At 37.7% G+C, this 22,027-nt stretch overlaps 1 protein-coding gene and 1 pseudogene across 1 annotated transcript; one reads left to right on the top strand and one right to left on the bottom strand.

The window, feature by feature from the left end:
* Positions 1–16,183, top strand: part of LOC113109281 (peripheral plasma membrane protein CASK-like) — a 16,791-nt pseudogene extending 608 nt beyond the window's left edge.
* A 2,802-nt stretch (positions 16,184–18,985) lies between these two features.
* On the bottom strand, positions 18,986–21,847 carry LOC113109296 (nyctalopin-like). Its single transcript, XM_026272917.1, has 2 exons — positions 21,826–21,847; positions 18,986–20,467 (listed from the first exon to the last, which is right to left on the bottom strand). Exons 1-2 carry the CDS (start codon positions 21,845–21,847, stop codon positions 19,077–19,079), a joined length of 1,413 nt encoding a protein of 470 aa, XP_026128702.1. The 3' UTR covers positions 18,986–19,076.
* Positions 21,848–22,027: the final 180 nt, after the last annotated feature.

The raw sequence follows: 22,027 nt of genomic DNA, 5'->3' as shown, positions 1-22,027 counted from the left end.
CCCAACTCCTCCCAGAGCACCGCAGCATAAGTGGGCAGTATTTGCACAGCCTTGATTGGTTACTTAATCATTGTTCTGTGATTGCTAAGTGATGTGTTGTTTTTTTTAATTGTGTGCTTGAATCTCACTCTTAATCACTCTTTTTTTCAGGCCTTACTTCAGACTCATGATGTTGTGGCACATGAGGTATACAGTGACGAGGCACTGAGGGTCACCCCACCCCCGACATCACCATATCTCAACGGAGACTCACCTGAGAGCACAAACGGAGACATGGACATAGAGAATGTTACACGAGTGCGCCTGGTTCAGTTCCAGAAAAACACAGATGAACCGATGGTATGAGTTCACACATTTCCTGTACATGTACACACACATATATAAGCCTAAAGACTGCATAGCAACAATATTACAACAGTTTAGTGGTCCACCTTCAAAGTGTGCAGATCCAAGCTCTGCACATCGAATATCCTGTGTTGTCAGTCACACTTGGCACACCTGATCTGACGATGGTGTTGATTAAGCTCTCACAGTGGTTACATTTTATATCCACTTGTCAGTCAAACTTCCTGAAAGCTTCATTCTCACCACTGTGGTTTTAAACAAGTTTGTGGGCACTGTTACAGGGTATCACGTTGAAAATGAACGACTTGAACCATTGCATCGTGGCAAGAATAATGCATGGAGGAATGATCCACAGACAAGGTACATGCACCAGATGTTTTTTTCTTCAAAACTTCACCCAACACTGCTATACTGAGATCCACTAGCCTTCCATCTTTCCTGTACATCTCCATAAACATATGATGAGTTAATAGGAAAGAGATCCAACCCATTAATCTTCACAAACCCCTCGACCCATATTCACATGTGGCAGGATTGAGGGCTTTTGCTGTCACCCGTGATGGTCAAATTGCAAAATCTCCTTTACCCAAGCCTTTACCCACATGCCACACACACGCAACTATCTCCTACATGTTATGCAAGCAGGAAAACCTATTTTAAACCTTGTGCAGTTAATGTTGTCAAGTTTTTAATTTATGAAGTTTGTAGACTAGTGAGATGTTTTAATACATTTAAAATGTTGTTTTTTTTTGTAACAAAAAAGGAACTTTGCATGTTGGAGATGAGATCCGGGAGATCAACGGCATAAGTGTAGCAAACCAAACGGTGGAGCAGCTTCAGAAGATGCTTGTGAGTAGGAACTTGTGTATTTTCAGCTCAGAAGTTATTTAATCACCTTCAAGCTGTTTGAATTATGTTTTTAGACTTTCATTGAGGTATCCAGCAAAATGTCCAGAATTACAGGCCACAGCCAGTAAAGTGCACTACCTGTACCAACTGTAAAGTGTAATGGGTGTAATGTGAGAGACATAAGCGTTACAGAGCAGCTACCTGATTACAGTTAAATAAAATAAAAAAAAGACTCCTCTAAAATAACCATTGATTTCATTTTAAATGTGGCCACACACATTTATCACAGTGCAGATTAACAGTCTACTTTTTCCATTCTGTTCCCATTTGTGTTTTATTGTCTACTTTTTCCATTATTCTTTGAAATAAATAGAGCTATATGAGGATACATAAGACATGATCCAGTTAAAAATTATTTGTAATAATTTCCTTTTGTTTTCTGTTGACAGCGGGAAATGAAGAGGCAGCATCACCTTTAAGATTGTCCCAAGCTACCGTACACAGCAATCGTCCTGTGAGGTAATGGACTTCATGGCCTTTGCACTGTCCTCCGCTCTGTCTCTGCCAGTGTCCTCTCTCTGCCAGTGCTGTGGTTTGCCTCCCCGGCCCTGTCAGGCTTTTGTGGTGGGGTTGATTGCCGTGGATTCTTTGTGACTAACTGCCTGCCTGATGGCTGCGTGTTTAATGCTTTTCTCCCCAAAAGCCTCCACCCCTGCCAGACCTAAAGGCCTGGCTCAGTCACTACTGGCACACCCAATTTCACAACCAAGATATCGGAAGCCTAGCTTACATATCACCCTGTGTTGAGGGAAGTCTAGATGTAACAATGTGAGAATGTTCACAGACAGTGTTGCAGCATTATTAGCAATTTAAAAGCGAGTCTGTACCATGCTGGTTACAGAAATCAATTTTTTCAATAACAGTCCCCTGCCATATCACATGAGTGAGAGGATGTTGAAATTAAAGTGGTCAGATTTCATGTGGAATTCCTTCAAGCAGTAAATCTCTCAAGGAAAGGAAAATGTGTACATTCCGTTGGCTCCCCCTTCTGGTGGGAAGCTACAATGCAGTCTGGTGATCAAAACATTTTTGTTTTGGTATCTGTAACATTACCATGCTTTTAAAATGTCTATTTAATAACTTTAATCTCAAGCAAATCTTTTGGTTTCCTTACATGATGTCCCCGATTCGCACCGCAGTGTTGGCTAGTGTTAGTTTGCTCTGCTGTTTCGCTGACCTTTTTATCTTAATTAACAGAAAGAATCCCCCTCCACCTCCAGACAGTCCCCCTGCTAATGGCCATTCCCAGCATTAACAGTTCTATCTTGGTAAGGATCCCAGGCAACTTCAAATAACAACCAGCTTCCCTCCCCAACAATCTCCTAATGTTGTTTGTGATTATTTTACCCAGTTCTTGCAGTCCATACCTCTTAATTTGCACTGAATGTTATTAGGTTTGTGTAATGTCCAGGTTTTAATGGTTTTGTTTTTCAAGTTTGTCTTAATAAACACAAAATGCAAAAGACTAAACAAGACAGCGGCTAACATCCATTGAACATAGTTTCCGTTATCTCAGTTCACAAATTGGTGTGCTTGTGCTGCTGTAGCTCTCTCACTCTGAATACAGTATGTGGTTCCCAGGAACACTGTGCAGTGGACATGGGATCTACTATTATACTTTTTAATTCCTTTGTGTTAAGCAGTGAATGTATTGTGGCTGACAGCAAGCACAATGAAACTCAGTGGAGGCATGCAAAGGATTCCTAGCATAAATAAAAACGCCTGCATACTTTTAACAAAATGCAGTAAGATCTCCATTAGCACTGCCATTTGAACTAGGGGGTGGGCGATAAAGTTGACATGATAAATCAGTATAAAAAAATCAAATAATATCAGTTTTGACTAATGTGTTTAGTACTCATGTGGTTGAGAATGGGACTTCGCTTAACCCTGTCCCTTTTAGTTACTTTTATGCTGTCAAACTCTCCTACTAGTTTAGTCTGCAAAAAGTTTTGGTAAGTGGAATTTATTTATTTAGATATAATGGATATATTCTTATAAATATTCGAAGCAGAAAAAAAATGTTTTAAATAAAATAAGTATTTATTAAAAATATTTATTAAAATATTCAGATTTAATATAAAACATACAATTATGGTAAGTACTGTAACACACAATAATAATTAATAAATATTTATTAATTATATAATTGAAATATTCTTACAAAAAAGTAAATGTACAGTGAGCTGCTTTTGTTGCCTTTTCCTGCTTTTATACTTAATATAATTCTAGTTTGATAATAATTATAGTTTGCATAATTCTTTTTCCAGTAAAATTTAAATAAACTCTGTAAATACATATTTTGACCGTCCAAAATTTGAAATGACGTTTGTTAGTATCGCCCACCCCTGCTATCCGACCCAGTGGGACCCACTTGGTGTTCTTCATAGAGGGGGTTAGTCTCCACCTCATGAACATGCTTGAATGGAGTGTGGTGCTGAAGCTGCTTGCTTGCTCCTTGCTTTCTTGTGTGTTACTGTTCTGAGATTTACCCTCGACAGCCATTCTTCTCTTTTAACACATGTATACACACAGAATGAAGTAACTTTTGTGGTTCTCCCTTGTGAAGTTAGCATTGCTCCCAGTTTGTTTTACACCGATTTTTATGTTATGTTTTGTTGAATGTATATTTCTCTTCATTGTTATCGTTATTAATTGTTATTTTAATTGTTTCATGAGTCCTGTCTCTCCTCTGTAAATGGTCAGTCTCTCTTTCACTGCTGGGCTTTGCTTTACAGGACTTGCCGTCAACCATCCAGCCAAAAGGACGCCAGGTGAATAGAGCATCCATCAGTCTTAGCACCCTCTACTGACTAACGCTTTCCCACACTGCTTTTGTGCTTGAGATTGAATGAACATAGTGATTCACCGCTATTAACATCCTGCTTCCTCTATCAGTTTTTTGTACTAACGCCATTCACCATTAGCTGCTCTACAGACAGACTGGGTTTGTTGTTATTTATGCTTTAAAGCTTTTTAAAGCTTACATAAATTTTAGGGAGATTATCATTTTAATATTTAATTTTTATTTTTACAGATTGGTTATTCTATGCGTTGAACCAGTTGAGAAAATATCAAGAATATGCTTTGAAATTTGAATTAAATGTAACTACTTTTACTGCATTTTACCTTTATTCCATTTAAAAATAAATGTTTATTAAATAAATTATTTTATTAATTAAATGTTTTATTCATATTTAAGTTCAAATCTTTGTTCTGATGAGCATCCCTCACAAACAATAGATAACCTAATATATGAAAAAGACAATTAGTTTTCTTAAAAATACCCATTTGAACCAACTTTTTACAAATCATATCAACTCCAAGGCAATTATTATTCAGACCCTGTTAACTTTTATCTTAGATAAAAAGGGACATGTTAGATTGGTGTGTCTGTCTTATCCTAACCCCATACAGTCTCATGCTTTTCTTCTTGCCCTGGGCTTACAGAGTGGTGTGTGTTTCCTCTGACATCCCATCGAGATTACCCTGCAAATCAAAAAAGATGAGAACATGTGAATCAGAAAGCCCATCACAATTTGTTCTTCTAATCTCTAGTCCTTGCCTTTAAGCATTGTGTCCTAATAGGATGAGAAGTAGAAAGGGAGACATACAATCAGCAGAGGGCGCCATCTGCCAGCACGTGTCCATCTGTGTTGGCTGAAGTGCATCACTGAGTGCTGGAAATGATCTGCTATGTTCCTAGTGATGAGAACAGAGTGATATATATATATATATGACTGATATCTCCACCCTGCTTTGTTCCATTTTGTCAACCCATAACTTTTTGGAACGTTAGCTTGTATAGCTGCATTCTTCATCTCACCAACCCCAATAACAGTTCCGTATTAATGCTGCCACAGTGCCATGATATTGCATGATGTTTGTAATACTCTCATGCCCTAGATCTCCAGACCTCCAATCAAGGATAAATTTTCCATAAAGGTAAGATTTTAAAGAATAAGCCCAATCTACTTCCCTGAAAAACTGTTGTGTAACCATGCAAGTCCAAATGTAGCAAGGACTCAGAAACAATTACATCACCAGTGTGAAAATATAACATTAAGCTCGATTTTTGCAGTCTTTGTACTTAAAGGCCCCTTTCAGTCAGTTCAGTGTCATTTATTTTTAATCCAGGAGTCACACACCACTCTACCCTCAGCCTGCAGTTCAGTACTCAACTGCACTAAATGTCCAGCAAGGACTCGTAACTCACTCTCATACATACTTACATGCATCATCAGTTTGCCAGCATGCTCAGTTTTCATTCCCTGCAGCTTTAGCCAAGCATGCCTATCATCTCAACTGAAACCTGATCTCCACTTGTACCTTGACCTCCAGTTGCACCTTAACCTCCTCTTGTACCCTGACTTCCTTTCCTGTGCTGTGTCTGTCCCACTGTAGGGTTTTTCTGACTTCGACTTATGTCTTTTCTCAGATCTATGTACGGGCGCAGTTCGAGTATGATCCGGTGAAGGATGACCTCATCCCCTGTAAAGAGGCAGGGATTCGCTTCAGAGTGGGTGACATAATTCAGATTATCAACAAAGATGACCATAATTGGTGGCAAGGAAAACTGGAAAACACCAAGAATGGCACAGCAGGACTGATTCCCTCACCTGAACTTCAGGAGTGGTGAGTTAGGTTCTTTCCTAGAGCAGAATCACCACTTCAGTCATTTCTTTTGTTTGTATGTTGAAAACCAGAAGACTGTGATTGGCTGCTGCTGAGGTTGAAGGGACAGAAGATACAGTACTCAAAGATGTGTTATCATCAAGGCTAACAGATATGCAGCACACTAACCACATGTTCATCTATTTGTTTCTTTTGTTTGTTTTGTTCTAGGCGGGTGGCCTGTATAGCCATGGAGAAAACCAAGCAAGAACAGCAGGCAAGCTGTACTTGGTTTGGCAAGAAAAAAAAGCAGTACAAAGACAAATACCTAGCAAAGCACAACGCAGGTAGAGTTTCCGATGGCTTGCTGCACCTTCCCTCTCTCTTCATACAGACAGTAGCTAGATTTTGGTCAATCAGCTCCTCCTTATTGGAGATCTAAGAATAGGCTTCTAACACTGATGTGAACGTACGACATCACAAAAAATAGCAGCTCTCAGGGAGATGTAAACAAGTATTGATTAATGATAAACATTCACTCTTAAGAACTTTTCCCTTAAAACACAATAGGGTCATTCTTAAAATGACTGCCTGTTCTACTTAGAAGTAAATTGATATACAATATAAATCAATACATTATTCAACATTAATCTGATAGAATGCATAGGACCTTATAAAAATGTTATAAGATTTTATGCATTCTACCAGATACATGTTGCAAATGTTGCAGTGTGCCATTAATCAAAATAAATACGCTTTATTATATATATATATATATATATATATATATATATATATATATATATATATATATATATATATATATAAATGCAGTTCTTTTTAATTTTCCTAAAAGATGTATTGTTTATATATATATATATATATTAAAATAGAAAATTCTTATAATATTTCACAATTAAAATAAAATTCAAATTTAATCAAATAAGAGAGACTTACGAACATTAAAACCTTTAAAAACAAACTTACCAACCCCAACCTCCAAACCCAACAGTTTTTCCAATTTAATTTGACGTTTATTACAAGTATTGTAAATTGAAATTACACTCTTAAAATTACACACTTGAAACAAGAGAATTGTACACACTGCTGGTATTTGAATGAATAAATACGGTATCTATTTTTTTAAATTAGGATTTGTTTACTATACAAAAATATTATTTACAGGGTTGGCATATTTAGATCATAATTAAAGAAGATATTTAGTTCATTACTGACAAACATATCAAAGAAAACAATTAAGTAATAAAAAAGAGGCTCATATGAGATCCACTTTATGGAATGACCTGGTAAATGAATCTCTTTGTAGATGATCAAATGCTGGAATTGACTGTTTGTTTGTTTTTAAGACATCATTACTGTTGTCAGATACTCATATGATCAGAAGCACAAGAGAACTCTATGTTGTTGATGGCCATTGCTAACTCAGACCAGGTGGAACACTGTCAGGAAGAATGCATGTATGTCTTTTTTACATCAGTGACAGTCTATCATTAGTATTATGTTTATATTAATTCCTGCTTTTCAGCGACAGCAGACTTTACCCTCATGGGATGGTTGTCAGCAGGTGTTGTTAGAAGCGTCTTCATTGAATGATTTAAACTGTAGTTTCGAGGCTGTAGGGAGTGTCTCTGTGTGTCTAGTGGAAGGTATGGGCAGGTAACCTGGCCCTGTGCTGTCTGGCTCAAATAACCTGAGGTCCTGACTGCAGCATTTCCACAAATAGCAGGGTGACTTGTGCCAATACATAGCCGAGTAGCTGCATGTCTGATTCTGCCTGCTGTTCCCTGACCAAACAGTCCATTAAGAGTCTTTCATTTTGTTTCAATTACCAAAGGGACTCATTAAAGCCAGCCACAGTGGAAACCTGGGTTGTTATCACTGATGAGCACACCTGCATATATATACTACTATGCAACAAGTGTGTTTATGTGTGTGTTCTCACGGGCAATCCAAAGACCATAAGTCAGACACCCATGTTTTCTGTAAGAGTGTGTGGTTGCTGGTAAAGGACCATGGGAGAGAAAACATGTCTTTACTATGGGTAACTCATAAATGTCATGGATGAAATTCATGTGTTCATCGTGGCTCCAGGTCTAAACCAACACACAACCTTCACTGGAGATGCACCTGTGATATACTTTGACTGGATGCAGATTTTACGACCTCTATATAAATCGATCCTGACACTATGAAAGATGGCAATTACATGATCTCGTTAGAAGCATGGTGAACCCCACCTCTCTTAACATCTTATATAAGCGAGTCATTTAGGCTCAGGATCAGGTCACTGCCTTCGAACACACAGGATGTTAAGCAACACCGTCGTTCCTTCTTGTCAAGATCTCCCCAGTGGTGTGGAATAGTTTAAAGGAGAGCTTCCCAAAAGGTGGATTTGTTAGTTCCGCCTGTAGATACAGGGACTGTGACTCCACTGAATCATAAAGCCAGAAACTCATTCAGTTCAAGTATGTCAGTTCAAATTTTTCTAGCTACACAACCTTGATTCTGCATTGTTGTATAATGCAGTGTTTCTGAAGGAAGTTTATAATGCAGGTACACTACCATTCAAAAGCTGGAGGTCAGTAAGATTATTTTTTTTTCGATAACAAAGAATAGCCCATTCAATTAATCAAAAGTGACAGTAAAACTTTTAACAATAGAAATATTTCTGTTGCAAATAAATGCTGTTTTTTAGCTTTCTTTTTATAAAGTAATCATATTACGGTCTATAGAAAAAACAAAAATGGCACAAATGTTTTAAACATTTATAATGTTAAGAAATGTTTCTTGAGCACCAAATCAGCATATTAGAATTTTTGCATCACAGGAATAAATGGCGTTTTAGAATATATTAAAACAGAAAAGAGTAATTTTAAATTATAATATTTCACTTTTTTACTGTATTTTTGATCAAATAAATGTAGTCTTGGTAAGCGTAAATGTCAGTCATCTTAAAAAATTAAAAATCCCCAATTTTGTGGTGGTGCATGCATAGAATTTGTAGTGTTGCAGTGTGTTTTGGTGAAATTTAATAATTAGCTTTGATTTATCATTGTACTAATGGCAAAGTACATTTTTGAAATATTTTTGATATTATTATTTCATTACTGTTCCCTGTCGAAACTGCACTCACTGGTGCATCTTTCAAGTATTGAGTTGGATTCCCTTTTGCCTTAATTCTTTGTGGCATAGATTCAGCTGTTGTCTTATGCGATTAAGTTAGTCTACTAGTGTCATGGCAGTTGGTTTGAACACAGTTATACTGAGAAAGTTAAAGTTGTTTTAATGTTTAGTTAACAATATTTCAAAAATATGTTGGCCAAGCATTTAAATCTGCATTTTCCTACTTGCATCAAATGGTTCTGGCCTAAGGAGGCCCAACGGTAGATCTGGTCTGATCTGGGTCGCTGGAATCACGGTTTTCTCTGAGCACCCAATCACTTAGATGATCAAACAGGCTGTGTTGTGTTGAGCACTGCTCCCTCAGCCATCAGCGGCGGGGAGCGCAGATCAGACAGTAATCCCTCCAGAGCCCAGTGCCCCACTTTACTGAGTCTGATTTGAGCTCACTCAGCCAGTGAGGCTGGAAATGAGACTCTTTGGGGTATTACAGCCTTTTTCAGGTCTCATACAAATTCCTCCAGGATTATTTAATTGTCTGAAACTGTTTTGATTTTGTGGGGTTTGTCTAAGGCAAGGAGCATTGTAACAGTTGTGCTTTGGGCTTTTCCAGCTATAATGTGCAGGTTCAGATCAGGTTAGGAAGGAAAATAGGAATTTCCAATAGGAAGCAGTTGGTAAGGACTTGTCTCTCACAAGGAGAATTTCATCTTTGCAAGACAAAACAACAACATTGCACCAGACCTATATTTAAAGAGGTGTGTATCTACAGGCCAGAAAAGTGCTTCTCTCAGTTATGTGTGAAAGCACAAGGGGGTCAGTTCAGTTGTGGCTTAGCTCAATGTGTGCACAATTTTGATGTCCTTTTAGCCCCTCCCTTTACTCTGTTCCATCCTAGTAATTTCAGCGTTGACACACATCTTCTCAATCCACTTTTCATTGTATCATTAAAAACCTACAAGATCATGTTTTTTATTTTGTCTCAAACAGGGTTGTTCACACTGCTTGTTTTTCTCATAATGCACAGTTCATGCTACATACACGAATGAAGCATAAATATCATGCAGAGAGATTTGCTATTGCTTTTTGGCATGATTGAACTTACAATATTTACCTGGCAGATGAACATTAAACAGAAAAAAGTTTGGGATTAGTAGGTGTTTTTTTTTTTTTTAAGAAATTAATGCTTTTATATAGCAAGGCTACTTTAAAATAATCAATATTGACAGTGAAGAAACGTACAGTGTTACAAATGATTTCTATTTCAAATAAATGCTGTTTTTAACTTTATTTTTATAAAGGAATCTTTAATAAAAAGAAGTATTGTTATGCTCCCCCATCAACTCTAAGGTTAGATTTGAACCCTAACCCCACCACCATGACTTGTTTCTTCTTTTTCCCTGTCTTCCCATCCCTTTATTTTTGTTAAGATGTCAAAATATAATTGTACATGATACCCGCTAAAAGAAAACAAATTTTGTTGGAATTTCTATGCCAATTTAGAAAACGAAATAAATGAAGAAAGAGGATGTAGATAGATAGATACCGTAGATAGATAGATAGATAGATAGATAGATAGATAGATAGATTTTTTTTAGTAGTAGTTTCATGGTTTCCACAAAATTAAGCAGCACAACTGTTTTCAACATTGATCCTGTGTTTGTTTCTTGAGCACCAAATCAGTATAATAGGACGATTTCTAAAAGATGTTGCATGTTACACTGAAGAGTTGAGTAATAGCTGCTGAAAATTCAGCTTTGCCATCACAGGGATTAATTATATTTAAAAATAGATTAATGTAATGAACAATTCTTATACATTTTAATATTTCACATTATTTTTTCTGCATTTTTGTTCCAATTAGAGACTTTTTTTTTTCAAAAACAAAATCTTACAGAGCCCAAATTTTGGAACTTTAATGTATACATGCATGAATCCTGAAGGAGGTGGGTTTGATGGTGGACACTTGAACTGTCCCTCTAAGAAAGCATCTAGTAAACATAGCAAGGAGAGCTGTAATGATACAGAGCGATGGTAGAAATGTGTCGGCCAGTAGACATTTTGCTTTGTTTATACTGTGGTAGACATGACTATCACTATCATTTGTTAAGAATAATATGATCTGTTGGCTTGTGTGACTGAAAAAATAAATAAATAATATTATGTAGCTTTCATCTGCCAAGTTTTTAATTCACTGGGTTATCTAAGAATAGGCATTACCACATGATTATGTAATGTATATATACACGTCCACACATGTCATGATTTATAGCGTTGCTGTTATAGAACATTACTCATATTGTGACCGTAAATTATAATACTATGGCAGATTTTCTGAAAAACCTCTTAATTCCACAGTGTAATGGCTGCTTTCAGATTCCGGTCTTGATAATGCAAGTGCATTGCTGTGAATGTCAGAGGCATGTTTCATTGTTAGAGCGGCGACGTCTCGCATGCTCTGAAAGTGGCCCATCCAGAGCAGCCCGAGCTCACGGATGGCCATCATGTCTCTGTGCTTCGAGCATCACAGCTTTGGGTGTGCTTGTAGTTGTGTTTGTTTACTGATGTTCTGTTAACTGAGCCATAACTCAATGACCCCCTCCCCTGTCCATTTTACATGCTGTCTATCTACCAATGGCCTCTGTGCATGTAAGTAACTGTGTTGCTGTGCCATACAGCCTCTGTGCTTACCTCTCTCTTTCTCTGTCTGTCTCTGTCTCACTCATTGCCCTTGCCACGGTGATTTTTTTTTTTAACCCTGAAACCATCTTTGCCTATTATTAGCAACCGTCATTTTTCTCAATCAACAGAACAAAGATCTTTTTTTAAGTGTGTGTTTGAATGTTTGTATGGTATTCGTGGTTTACTTTGTTGTGTTGTGCTTTGTGCTTTGTGTTTTCAGTTTATTTTTAAGTCTGTATTCTCTGAACCCTGTGCACTTATTTCCACTGACCCACAGCACAACATGAGGCTTCTCTGTGTGCAAATCCATTAAATATCCTACATGTATAGAGCTGCATACTCAAGGTCATGTGAAAGAGGTGCATGAATCATTTAAGGCATTTATTGAGAGAGATAGATGAGTGCTTGAATCACGTTTCACATGTAAATGACAGAGATGGCTCACGTTTCCCAATACCAAGTCAACTCACTGTCTCCTGCACACACCGATGCCCCGCATGCACACTGCAGCCAGTTTTACTCCTCATGCAACCGAAACACCATGGTAGAAAAGTCTTAGTGATATAGCTTTGTGGAAGTTCACATAAGCAATAAAAGATACTTTGTCCTTTAGTGGAGTCGTATTTCAGAGGAATCATCATTTTAGCCCATCTGACGGTTTCTCATTTTTATGCTAGCATTACTAGTGATAGAATGTGAAAATTAACTGGTGTCGGTTTCAACTTATAGTGATTAAAAAATTAAAATAAAAACTGCAAAAAGCACGATAGAAGTAGTCCGTGCATGCAACAATCAAGGCTTTGTGTGATGACTGAAATCTAATTGATAATCATCTTCTTAATTCTCCTTTGCACATTCACTATAAATTATGTTGAATAAATATGCTTCTGTTTAAAAGTTAGGAGGCCGTAAGATATATTAGAATGATTTTTGGCTGCTAGAAATTCAGGTTTGCCATCAAAGGAATAAATAATATTTAAGATTATATTAAAATAGAAAGCAGTCATTTTAAACATGTAACTGTTTTGCTGTATTTTTATACAAATAAATGCAGACTTGGTGAATCTAAGACTTCGTTCAAAAACATTTTAAAAAATCTTACAGACCCAGAATTACATAATGTACAGTGTTAACAAGTGTTATTAAAGTCATATTGTTTTTAAAGATTAACTGCTCATGAGATGATGGCAGTGGTAATGTAAAAATAGGGGAATTGTGCATCCAGAATATCTCCATGTTTGACATTGGTGACAAGTTTGAATATGCAGAAATGCCAAGTGTGAGCGGCTGGGATGTGTTTTCTCAGCTCAGCTTCTGCGCTGCATTTGAACACACTGCTGCGGTGGAGATTGAATGTCAGTCAGACACAGTATTAAATCCCCCATCAGGCCTGTAGCATTACATAAGCAGCCTAAACACAAATTACCCAAAAACATCCCCCTTTCCTTTGTAAGAGTCCACATTTGTTTTTTACGTTTAAACCGTTTTTTTATAGTCTAATGACAACAGCAAACCGTTTTTGAAATTTAAGATCAATCCCTCCCTGCTATTAAATAATAATCTTGTGTTCGTTTTTGTTTTAGTGTTTGATCAACTAGATCTGGTCACATATGAGGAAGTAGTGAAGTTGCCAGCATTCAAGAGGAAAACATTAGTTTTACTAGGTATGTATGTAGATCTTGGTTTAAATCCACATCTTACCTTAGTTATTATGCATGAAGCACATCTCTTACATGTGTGGTTTGCCGTCGACTGGCAGGTGCTCACGGTGTTGGCCGAAGACACATCAAGAACACACTCATCACCAAACACCCAGACAGATTTGCTTATCCCATTCCACGTAAGAAACCTTCCCAAATCACTGTCTCTAACAGTCCACATGATTGCTCAACCGATTGGTTGCTGCTCAACTCAAACTCAAACTCATTTCTGTCCCAAAAGACACAACCAGACCTCCAAAGAAAGATGAAGAGAACGGCAAGAATTATTTCTTTGTATCCCACGACCAAATGATGCAGGACATCTCCAACAACGATTACCTGGAGTACGGCAGCCACGAGGACGCGATGTACGGCACGCGGTTGGAGACAATACGCAAGATCCATGAGCAGGGACTCGTAGCCATACTGGACGTAGAGCCACAGGTCAACCTTTAACTGCCCTCTGCATTTATTCAGGAGAAAAGAAGACGCTGAAACTTTATATATAGAAAACTTACAAATTTGATTCTATCTTAATCATAATTGAATACCATACCTCAGTTATATTAAGACACATGTGATGGGGAGATAGGAAATGTAGAGTAATAACAGTCTTGTGTTGAAATGTTCTCAGGCACTGAAGGTTTTACGGACAGCTGAATTTGCTCCCTATGTGGTTTTCATTGCTGCACCAACCATCACTCCCGGCATGAACGAGGTGAGATCAGGAGCTCTCACTGACAGAACAACACCTGACTTCTCTTCCTTCTTTCATTCAGATACATCTCTCTTTAGCCGCTTGCTTTTTCTTTCTTTCTTTGTTTTTGCATGCGCCTTTTTTGGCATGTTTTATAATTTCTTCTAACTTTCCTCACATCACGCTCAGCTTCCCAGATGGTGCAGGAAGCTGCCTGTGAGTATGACAGGAAGTCAACTAGATCCTAGTGCCTACAAAGCTCTTCCCAAACAGGTCCACTTCCTTTATGACCTTTATAACTAAGGTCAATTGGACAGATGGCTGTTTTTAAGAAAACCCTGATCCACATCTTACTACTGATTAACGTTAAAAAGTTTGGGGTCAGTAGGAATTTTTTTTTTTACTTTTTAATTTAAACATTTATTTATATATATATATATATATATATATATATATATATATATATATATATATATATATATATATATATACATTTTTATGAAATCAATACTTTTTTTTTTTTTACAAGAATGCATTAAAATTTTTGCAAAATTGACAGGAAAAACACTTTTTTTTACAATTTTACAAAAACAAATAATATGTATATATATATATATATATATATATATATATATATATATATATATATATATATATATATATATATATATATAATAAAATGTTTCCACAAAAATATTAAGCAGCAAAACAGTTTAAGACAGATTTCTGAAGGATCGTGTGATTCTGAAGACTGAAGTAATATTATCTTTTATTATTAAAGAAATGTAGGCTTGGTGAAAATATCTTACCGACCCCAAACTTCTGAATGATATTGTATATATACACTAGTACCATCCTTCCCAACTCTCCCATCCTCCATTTATATCTTAAGGATCATAACTGAACTTTTCTTACATGGGCACGTTATCAGAATTCATCTGTTATCTTTTCAAAAGGCCCTTTTTTCCCTCTCATCTTCACTTTTACTTACTCTTCTTCTTTTTGCTGCAGGACGAGTCATTACAGAGGCTGCAGAAGGAGTCCGAGATCCTCCAGAAGACATACGCACACTATTTTGACCAAACCATCATTAATAATGAGATTGACGAGACTATTCGGCTCCTGGAGGAAGCCATAGACCTGGTTTGCACCACGGCCCAGTGGGTTCCAGTGTCCTGGGTCTACTAAAACAGCAAACCCATCGACCTGTAACCTTATACCCTTCATAACCTCATACTTTGTGGTGCATCTCTGCAAGAAGAAGAAGAAAAAAAAACCTTGCAACTTTCCCATGATGCAAACAGAAGCCCACTTCTGACGTCTAACAGCAAGATCGATGTACCTGCAGTGAGCCCAGTCTTGGCCCCTCACAGACTACCTAGACGTAGTGTTGTATTAATGAAAAAAATCAATAAAATAAATGACTAAATATTGTCATGTCTATATAGCTAGGAGGCAACATTTTGTAGACGTTTGATTTAAAGAGACAGTATCCTAAATGATGCATTTTCCTGAAAGGAATATTTTAGTAGTTTGGCTGCCCGTGTTTCTGTTAGTACCAGACTGAAAGTGCTGTATTCCAACAGCAGAATCCTCACAGCTTTCATCTGTCCAGCCGTCCATTAACTCAGCCATTACACATAATCCCACATTATCCATGCGGCAGAGCCCAGCTGCTTTAGCACAACTCTGCCATTCAGCTTTCAACCCTTTGCCTTTGTTTGGTTTGTTTCTCCTATTTCACCCTCCTCTACATGTGGATACTGTCTCTCTAAAGACGCACATAAATGTTTTAGAGATTTGAATGAGATCTCATGCATGTGAACATTCACGAGCGTCCATGCTGTCAGTGTTAGCTGTGTTCAGACCGTCCCCCGCAGCAGAAAACATTCCATTCGTCTGGATGAACACATTCAAACAGGTGGAGCCGGTGACCAGGAGAGGGGGATAAAAAAGACCTATGCACATCCCTTGCATTTTGGCAACTTTGTAAACAGTTTATTTTTACCAATCATGTAGTAAAATGTGTTTGTAAATGGTCAACATTTTTATTTGTTGTAAGATTAAGGGGTTCGGGATAAAAATGAGTTCAGAATTGTGTCGTTTGAGAGTATTAATGCTGATTCAGAAATACAATTTTTATTCTGTGCAGTTGTTTGAGGAAGAGGCCTGCAAACTGAAAAGACCACACGGTGTGTTAATCTGAATGGTTCTGTACATGACAAACTGCACTGTGTAAATGGCTCTGCCGATGACGGAGCAGCTCTTCGGTATGAGCGTGTTTTAGGTTTTTTTAAAATATATTTCCTTTTATGTGGTGAAGATTTCCTCTGTGTCTTCTGCTCTGTGTTGCTCATCCAGCTCTTTTGCTTGGCCTCTCTGTGTGAGTTGGCAAATCGGGCCTGTAGAAAACTTTTGATTCCTCTTTTACCGTTGAGTTTTTGTGTATTTTTCCCAGCAGCTGTGGCAGGTCGACTCTGTGTGACTGCAGCCAGGATCAGTGCCCAGTTATGTGTCTGAGAGCGACCGCTGGTGCTGTGTATCACACATACTTCTGTATGCAATAGAAACCGAGAGCTAGTGCACTGATACGTGGGTAAAGTTTCCTCTTAATAGACTTAATAACTTTCAAGATTTTTATTTAAAGTCTCTTATGCTCACCAAGGCTGCGTTTATGTAATCAGAGAACAGTAAAACTGTAATATTGTGGAATATTACTACAATTTAATATAACTTTATTTTAATATTTTTAAACAACTCAATTATTCCTGTTAACCTTACTTCAGGTAAGGTGAACTTTTAAACAAAATTGAAGAATTCTTTATATTCAATTCAATTCAATTCAAGTTTATTTGAATTTTGCGCTTTTTACAAAACAAATCGTTACAAAGCAACTTTACAGAAAATTATGTTTCTACAATATTTAGTAGTAGCTAGTAGTTTGTGCACATTTGACAGGATTTTAGAAAAAATAAAAATAATAATAATAATACAAGACGTAGTCAGCTAGACGATGAACTATCAATATTATTAAGTTATTATATTATTCAGTCACACATTTAGCAATATGTGTATAAAAATAAAAATAAAAATTTATATATATATAGATTCTATCTTTATATATATATAGAGAGATATAAAATGAGATTATAAATGTCATTACTGTCACTTTTAGCAATTTAATGCATCACTGCTGAATAAAATAATTCATAAGATGGAAAAAAAAAAAAAAAGTATTTTGGTACTGTCATAGAGGTGAATATAAACCTTTAGAAATGTGACCCAGGACCACAGAACCAGTCATAAGATAAGGGTGAATTTTTTTGAAATTGAGATTTGTACATCATCTGAGGGTTTAAAAAAATCTAAATATTGAGATGAAATGAATCTCCTTTAAAGTTGTCCAAATGAAGTCCTTAGCAATGCATATTACCAATCGAAAATCAAGTTTTGATATATATATACAGTGGGAAATTTACAAAATATCTTCATGGAACATGATCTTTACTTGGTATCATAATGATTTTTGTCATTTTGAGCCATATTGTTGGCTATTGCTACAAATACACCCATGCCACTTGTGTGCTTCAGGGTCACTTAAAGAAGCAGGATTTATTTATATTCAGATTCCAGGAGGCACAACTAAAGGGCACTTGGCATCACCTTCCTCTAGCTGGGTCGGGGTATGTCGTCGTCTCCTGCTCACTAACAAACTGTGTTCCTCCTGAAGAGAGCTGCTTCTCATCACTGTTTGTGCCACAGTCAAGAACAGGGGGTTGAAATGCTGCCTTCCCAGTTGATGAATTTAAATAGTTACACCACAAATAGAAAAATAGACTTTAAATCTGGAAAAAAAAAATATAATACTGTACCATTATTTGTTTTAAGTAAATAACCTGACAATTATTAATAACCTGCATTAGTAACCGCTGCAGTACCATGAGAGCATACTTTTTCCAAACAGGAGCTAAACTTCATGAATGCATATTCTGAGATAAGTTTATCTTGACATTTAGATTTGACTCTAAACACTATGTTATTTTGAGAGTCGAAGGCGAATGCTGCCAGTTTAACACATCAGAGATTTAGCAGCACACTTTAAAAAACTTTGCACCTAGGAGTCATTTTATTGAGTGTTTTTGTAATGGTATTTATTCAAAGTATCTCAATCACACATGAATAAAAATCAGTGTTAAAGCACAATAACTAGGTCTCTTATACAAATCTCATATATTTAGTAGCTCATAAGCTGCTGTCATCATCTGTCATGTATGACATCATCCTTCTGTGCACACTGTGCTTTATATAGTGAAGATATATAATAATAACAGTAAAACACCATGATATAGCCAATCCATTTAGTTACAATATGAAGTAGCTTACGTTGCCGAGTGCACTTAAGCTTTATGGAATAGGACTAATGCATTTTCCAGTACTGGAAACTTACCCAGTTCAATGAACCAAACAAAAGAGGACAGTGTGTTATGCCATCTGGTGAAATGATAGCAAGAAGCTTTATCAGATAAATCTCCTACACAACAAATGTTACAAAGTTACGCAACACAACATGTACAAACGTATTCATACTATAGATGCGTTAAGATGTCTGCAATCAAATCTAGATCAAAATATAATGATATAAAAACATTTGCGCCTCTAGTTGCAGTTCTCACAAAATGGCCTTCAGTTATACTTCAATCAATCCTTTGCACTGGCAAAACAAACAAAAGTCCTTCACAGTCTTGTTTGCTTAAAACATGCTCCTATGCTCCTTTCCCTTCAAAACCAGTTTCCATTTCTTTAAAGAGATGATCATCTCCAACTCCATGATATCTGCCAGAATTTCATTTTCAACATGAGAAAACCCACCGCTTCTGGCAAGACAGATCAAACGTCTCATCACGGCCCCAAACCCAAACATTTCCCATACTGGAAAATTACTTCCACTCTTGGATGCGCTTCAATCCCTTTCGCTATTCACCAGACTCTCAAGAGGCATTAATGCAGTCAATCTGGACTTGAAAAAGAATCACAAGAAGAAACACAGACCGAGGAGCTCCAAACAGTCCACGTCCAGAAGAAACCTGACTCTCGGCAGGGTCCTGCTGGGTGCCGTTCCTCAGACCATCCGTGATGTTGACCATCTCCTCCCTCAGTTCCTGCTCTAGAAGTTTGGAGATGAAGCTGCTGAACTTGTTCTCCACGGTGGAATTCTCGGGAAGAGTTGTGGTCAGGTTGAGCTCCGGGGGATCCAGACAGGTGCCGTTCAGGTGAGCGAAGACAACTTCACTCAGGTCCAGGCCGGCCACAGAAGACGGAGATGCACAAGGAATGTCCCTCACCAACTTATAACTCTCCATCCACTCCCTCAACCACTCCAGGTCGCAGGTACACTCCCAGGGGTTTCGAAACAGATACAGCCGGCCGATTAAATAGATGGGCTGGAAGACGGAGAAGGGCAGAGATGTCAGGTTGTTGCTGTTGAGGTGCAGAGTGATGAGGCTCGTCAGGTTCTCAAAGGCTCCCTCCTCTATATAGGACAGCCGGTTTCGGTCCAGGTACAGCACCTCCAGCTCCACCAGGTCACTGAACCATGCTTTGGAGACATTGGTCAGCATGTTCCCACCCAGATTCAACATTTTTAAGTTGCTTAAGCCCTTGAAAGCCTGCTGAGGCAAGTCGACTAACAGATTATCGTTCAGGTAGAAGTTCTCCAGACGCACTAGATCTTTGAAGGCCTCGTCGTGGATCACGTTTATGCGATTCTCCTGTAGGTTCAGGTACTTGAGGTTGGTTAGGCCCAATAAAGAGTTGTAGGCCACCGCTTCGATCTTGTTTCGCTCCAAGTAAACGTGTGTGAGGTTTTCCATCCCCCTTAGGGCACCGGGAACCCGTCGAAAGTTGTTCTGGAAGCACAGCAGTTCCTTCAGGGAGATCTGCTCCAGGAAGATGCGGTCTGGCATGCTGAACAGGTTACAGTCGGAGAGGTCCAGACGCACCAGGCGCTTGAGTGCCGTGAAGGAGCGAGTGTGCAGGTAGCGGATGTACTCGTTGTGGGCCAACTTGAGCTCCAGTAAGTTGGGCAGCCCTTTAAATGCTCCCGGCGTGATGAAGGAGATGTTGTTGTGGTTGAGCGAGAGCGTCTTGAGCGAAGGCAGGGTGCCAAAGGCTCGCTCGGACAGAAACTTGATGCTGTTCTTGTCCAGGTTGATGGAGGCCGCCTCGCAGGGGAACTCTTTGGGCAGGTCCATCATGCTGACGTGGTCACACAGGACGCTGCAGCTCTTCTCCTGGGTACATGTGCAGCTGGGAGGACAAGAGCGAGTGCAGGCCCACAGGGCCAGGGCATGAGGGGGGAGGAGGAAGAGGAGGAAATACACTGCAGAGCAGAAGAAAAGATTAGGGAAAGAGATGTGGTAGAGGTTGACATTTAACCACAATATGCAACTAGACAAACTCATCTTGTCAGTATATTCATGAAAGCGCTGTTCTGAAATAATTCAAACAAAATGAGTCACACATGGCATGCGAGTCATTCTGAAAAAGTGTTGATATTTCAACATTAAATCTATCATTAGTTTTACATTTTTAAACAATGTTTGAGTGAAATTAACCATGTTTTAAACACACACACTGTGTTTTTATACTGGACAAACTGTATTTTCCATTGCCTTATACCTAAACCTACCCCTTACAGGAAACTTTCTACATTTTTAGATTTTCAAAAAACTATTTTTCCTCATGGGTACCTAAAAAATGGCCATTTGGTCCTCATAACATGATCAATACCAGACAAGCACGCACACACACACACACACACACACACAGTTAAGGACAATAACTTTTTTTTTTTTTTTTTTTTTTTTTTATCAATAGGCAAACATTTTTTTTTTTTTTTTTTTGATTACTTGTTACTTTTGTTGCACCCAGTTGTTAGACCTTGCAACTGTGGTTATCCTCAGGAAACACAACTACAACTGTAAATGGCATAAATGAGGAGTAAAGAATGTAGGGGGCAATGAGGTTTTCAGGAACTTGACCAGTTCAAACTAACTACAATACATATATTCAATCTGTAAGACAACAAGTCAAACTATTTCATAATGGGAAAAGAAACCAGGTTACAAAGTGAATCCTTTTTCAAATTTTAAGAAAGAATTCATCACACTGAACTGTAAACAGACACACTGATGAATCGGTGCTGAATACCACACACACACACCACAGGTTTACACTAAAACTGCATGAATGAACTGCAGAGAAATGCTAATATTTACTTGACACAAATAGCCTTTCATTTAACTTGCAGATAGAATTTCCAGGACTCTGTTATAATTATACAGAAACAAAATGCTAGTCATGCAGCAGAAGCAATCACTTTGCAAATGAGTCGTGCTCGTCCTCCCAGCAGTTCTGAGAAGATTACAGAGAGCACAATCAGAGACTGGAAGAATAATTTAATGTGTGGCCTCCCTCTGTCCTGCATCTGCTCTGGACACTGAAATTATGCTGATTAAGAAAGGGCAGATTAGAGATTACACAAACACAAGTCGTTTCCTTCAATTTGTACCAATAGAGATACTGTATTTCAGGAGCGCATTGGAAACATTCTTTAATATAATTTACTCAAAATTGACTTTTTCAGCATAGCCTGGTTTAATTACAACTGCTCTTATACAAAATACACCAAACTGATTACACCAAGAAACTTAAAACAGCAAAAATACATGAACTTACCAGCAATAATGATGGAACACATCGCTGGTCCTTTCAACTGTGGAGTTTTAAAATGGCATTTGTTGAATATCTCATTACCAATAGAAGAAGGAACATTTTATTAAATACCATTACATAAATAATAAAAAATAACTGTTTAACGATTATAAAACATCAACATTAGTCCCAACCTACTTACCTGTCGAGCATGTTTAGAAAAGTT

The sequence above is a fragment of the Carassius auratus genome, chromosome 9 (assembly GCF_003368295.1).
Source record: "Carassius auratus strain Wakin chromosome 9, ASM336829v1, whole genome shotgun sequence".
Lineage (NCBI taxonomy): Eukaryota > Metazoa > Chordata > Actinopteri > Cypriniformes > Cyprinidae > Carassius > Carassius auratus.
The sequence above is the reverse complement of the archived record's forward strand: the minus strand, read 5'-3'. Positions and strand labels throughout refer to the sequence as shown.

Bases quoted from the DNA above. Each gene is read 5' to 3' on its own strand.
- LOC113109296 (XM_026272917.1), bottom strand. From the start codon at position 21,847: ATGTGTTCCATCATTATTGCTG. The intron at 20,468-21,825 runs GTAAGTTCATGT...TCTGCTCTGCAG, and splicing joins GTGTTCCATCATTATTGCTG to TGTATTTCCTCCTCTTCCTC.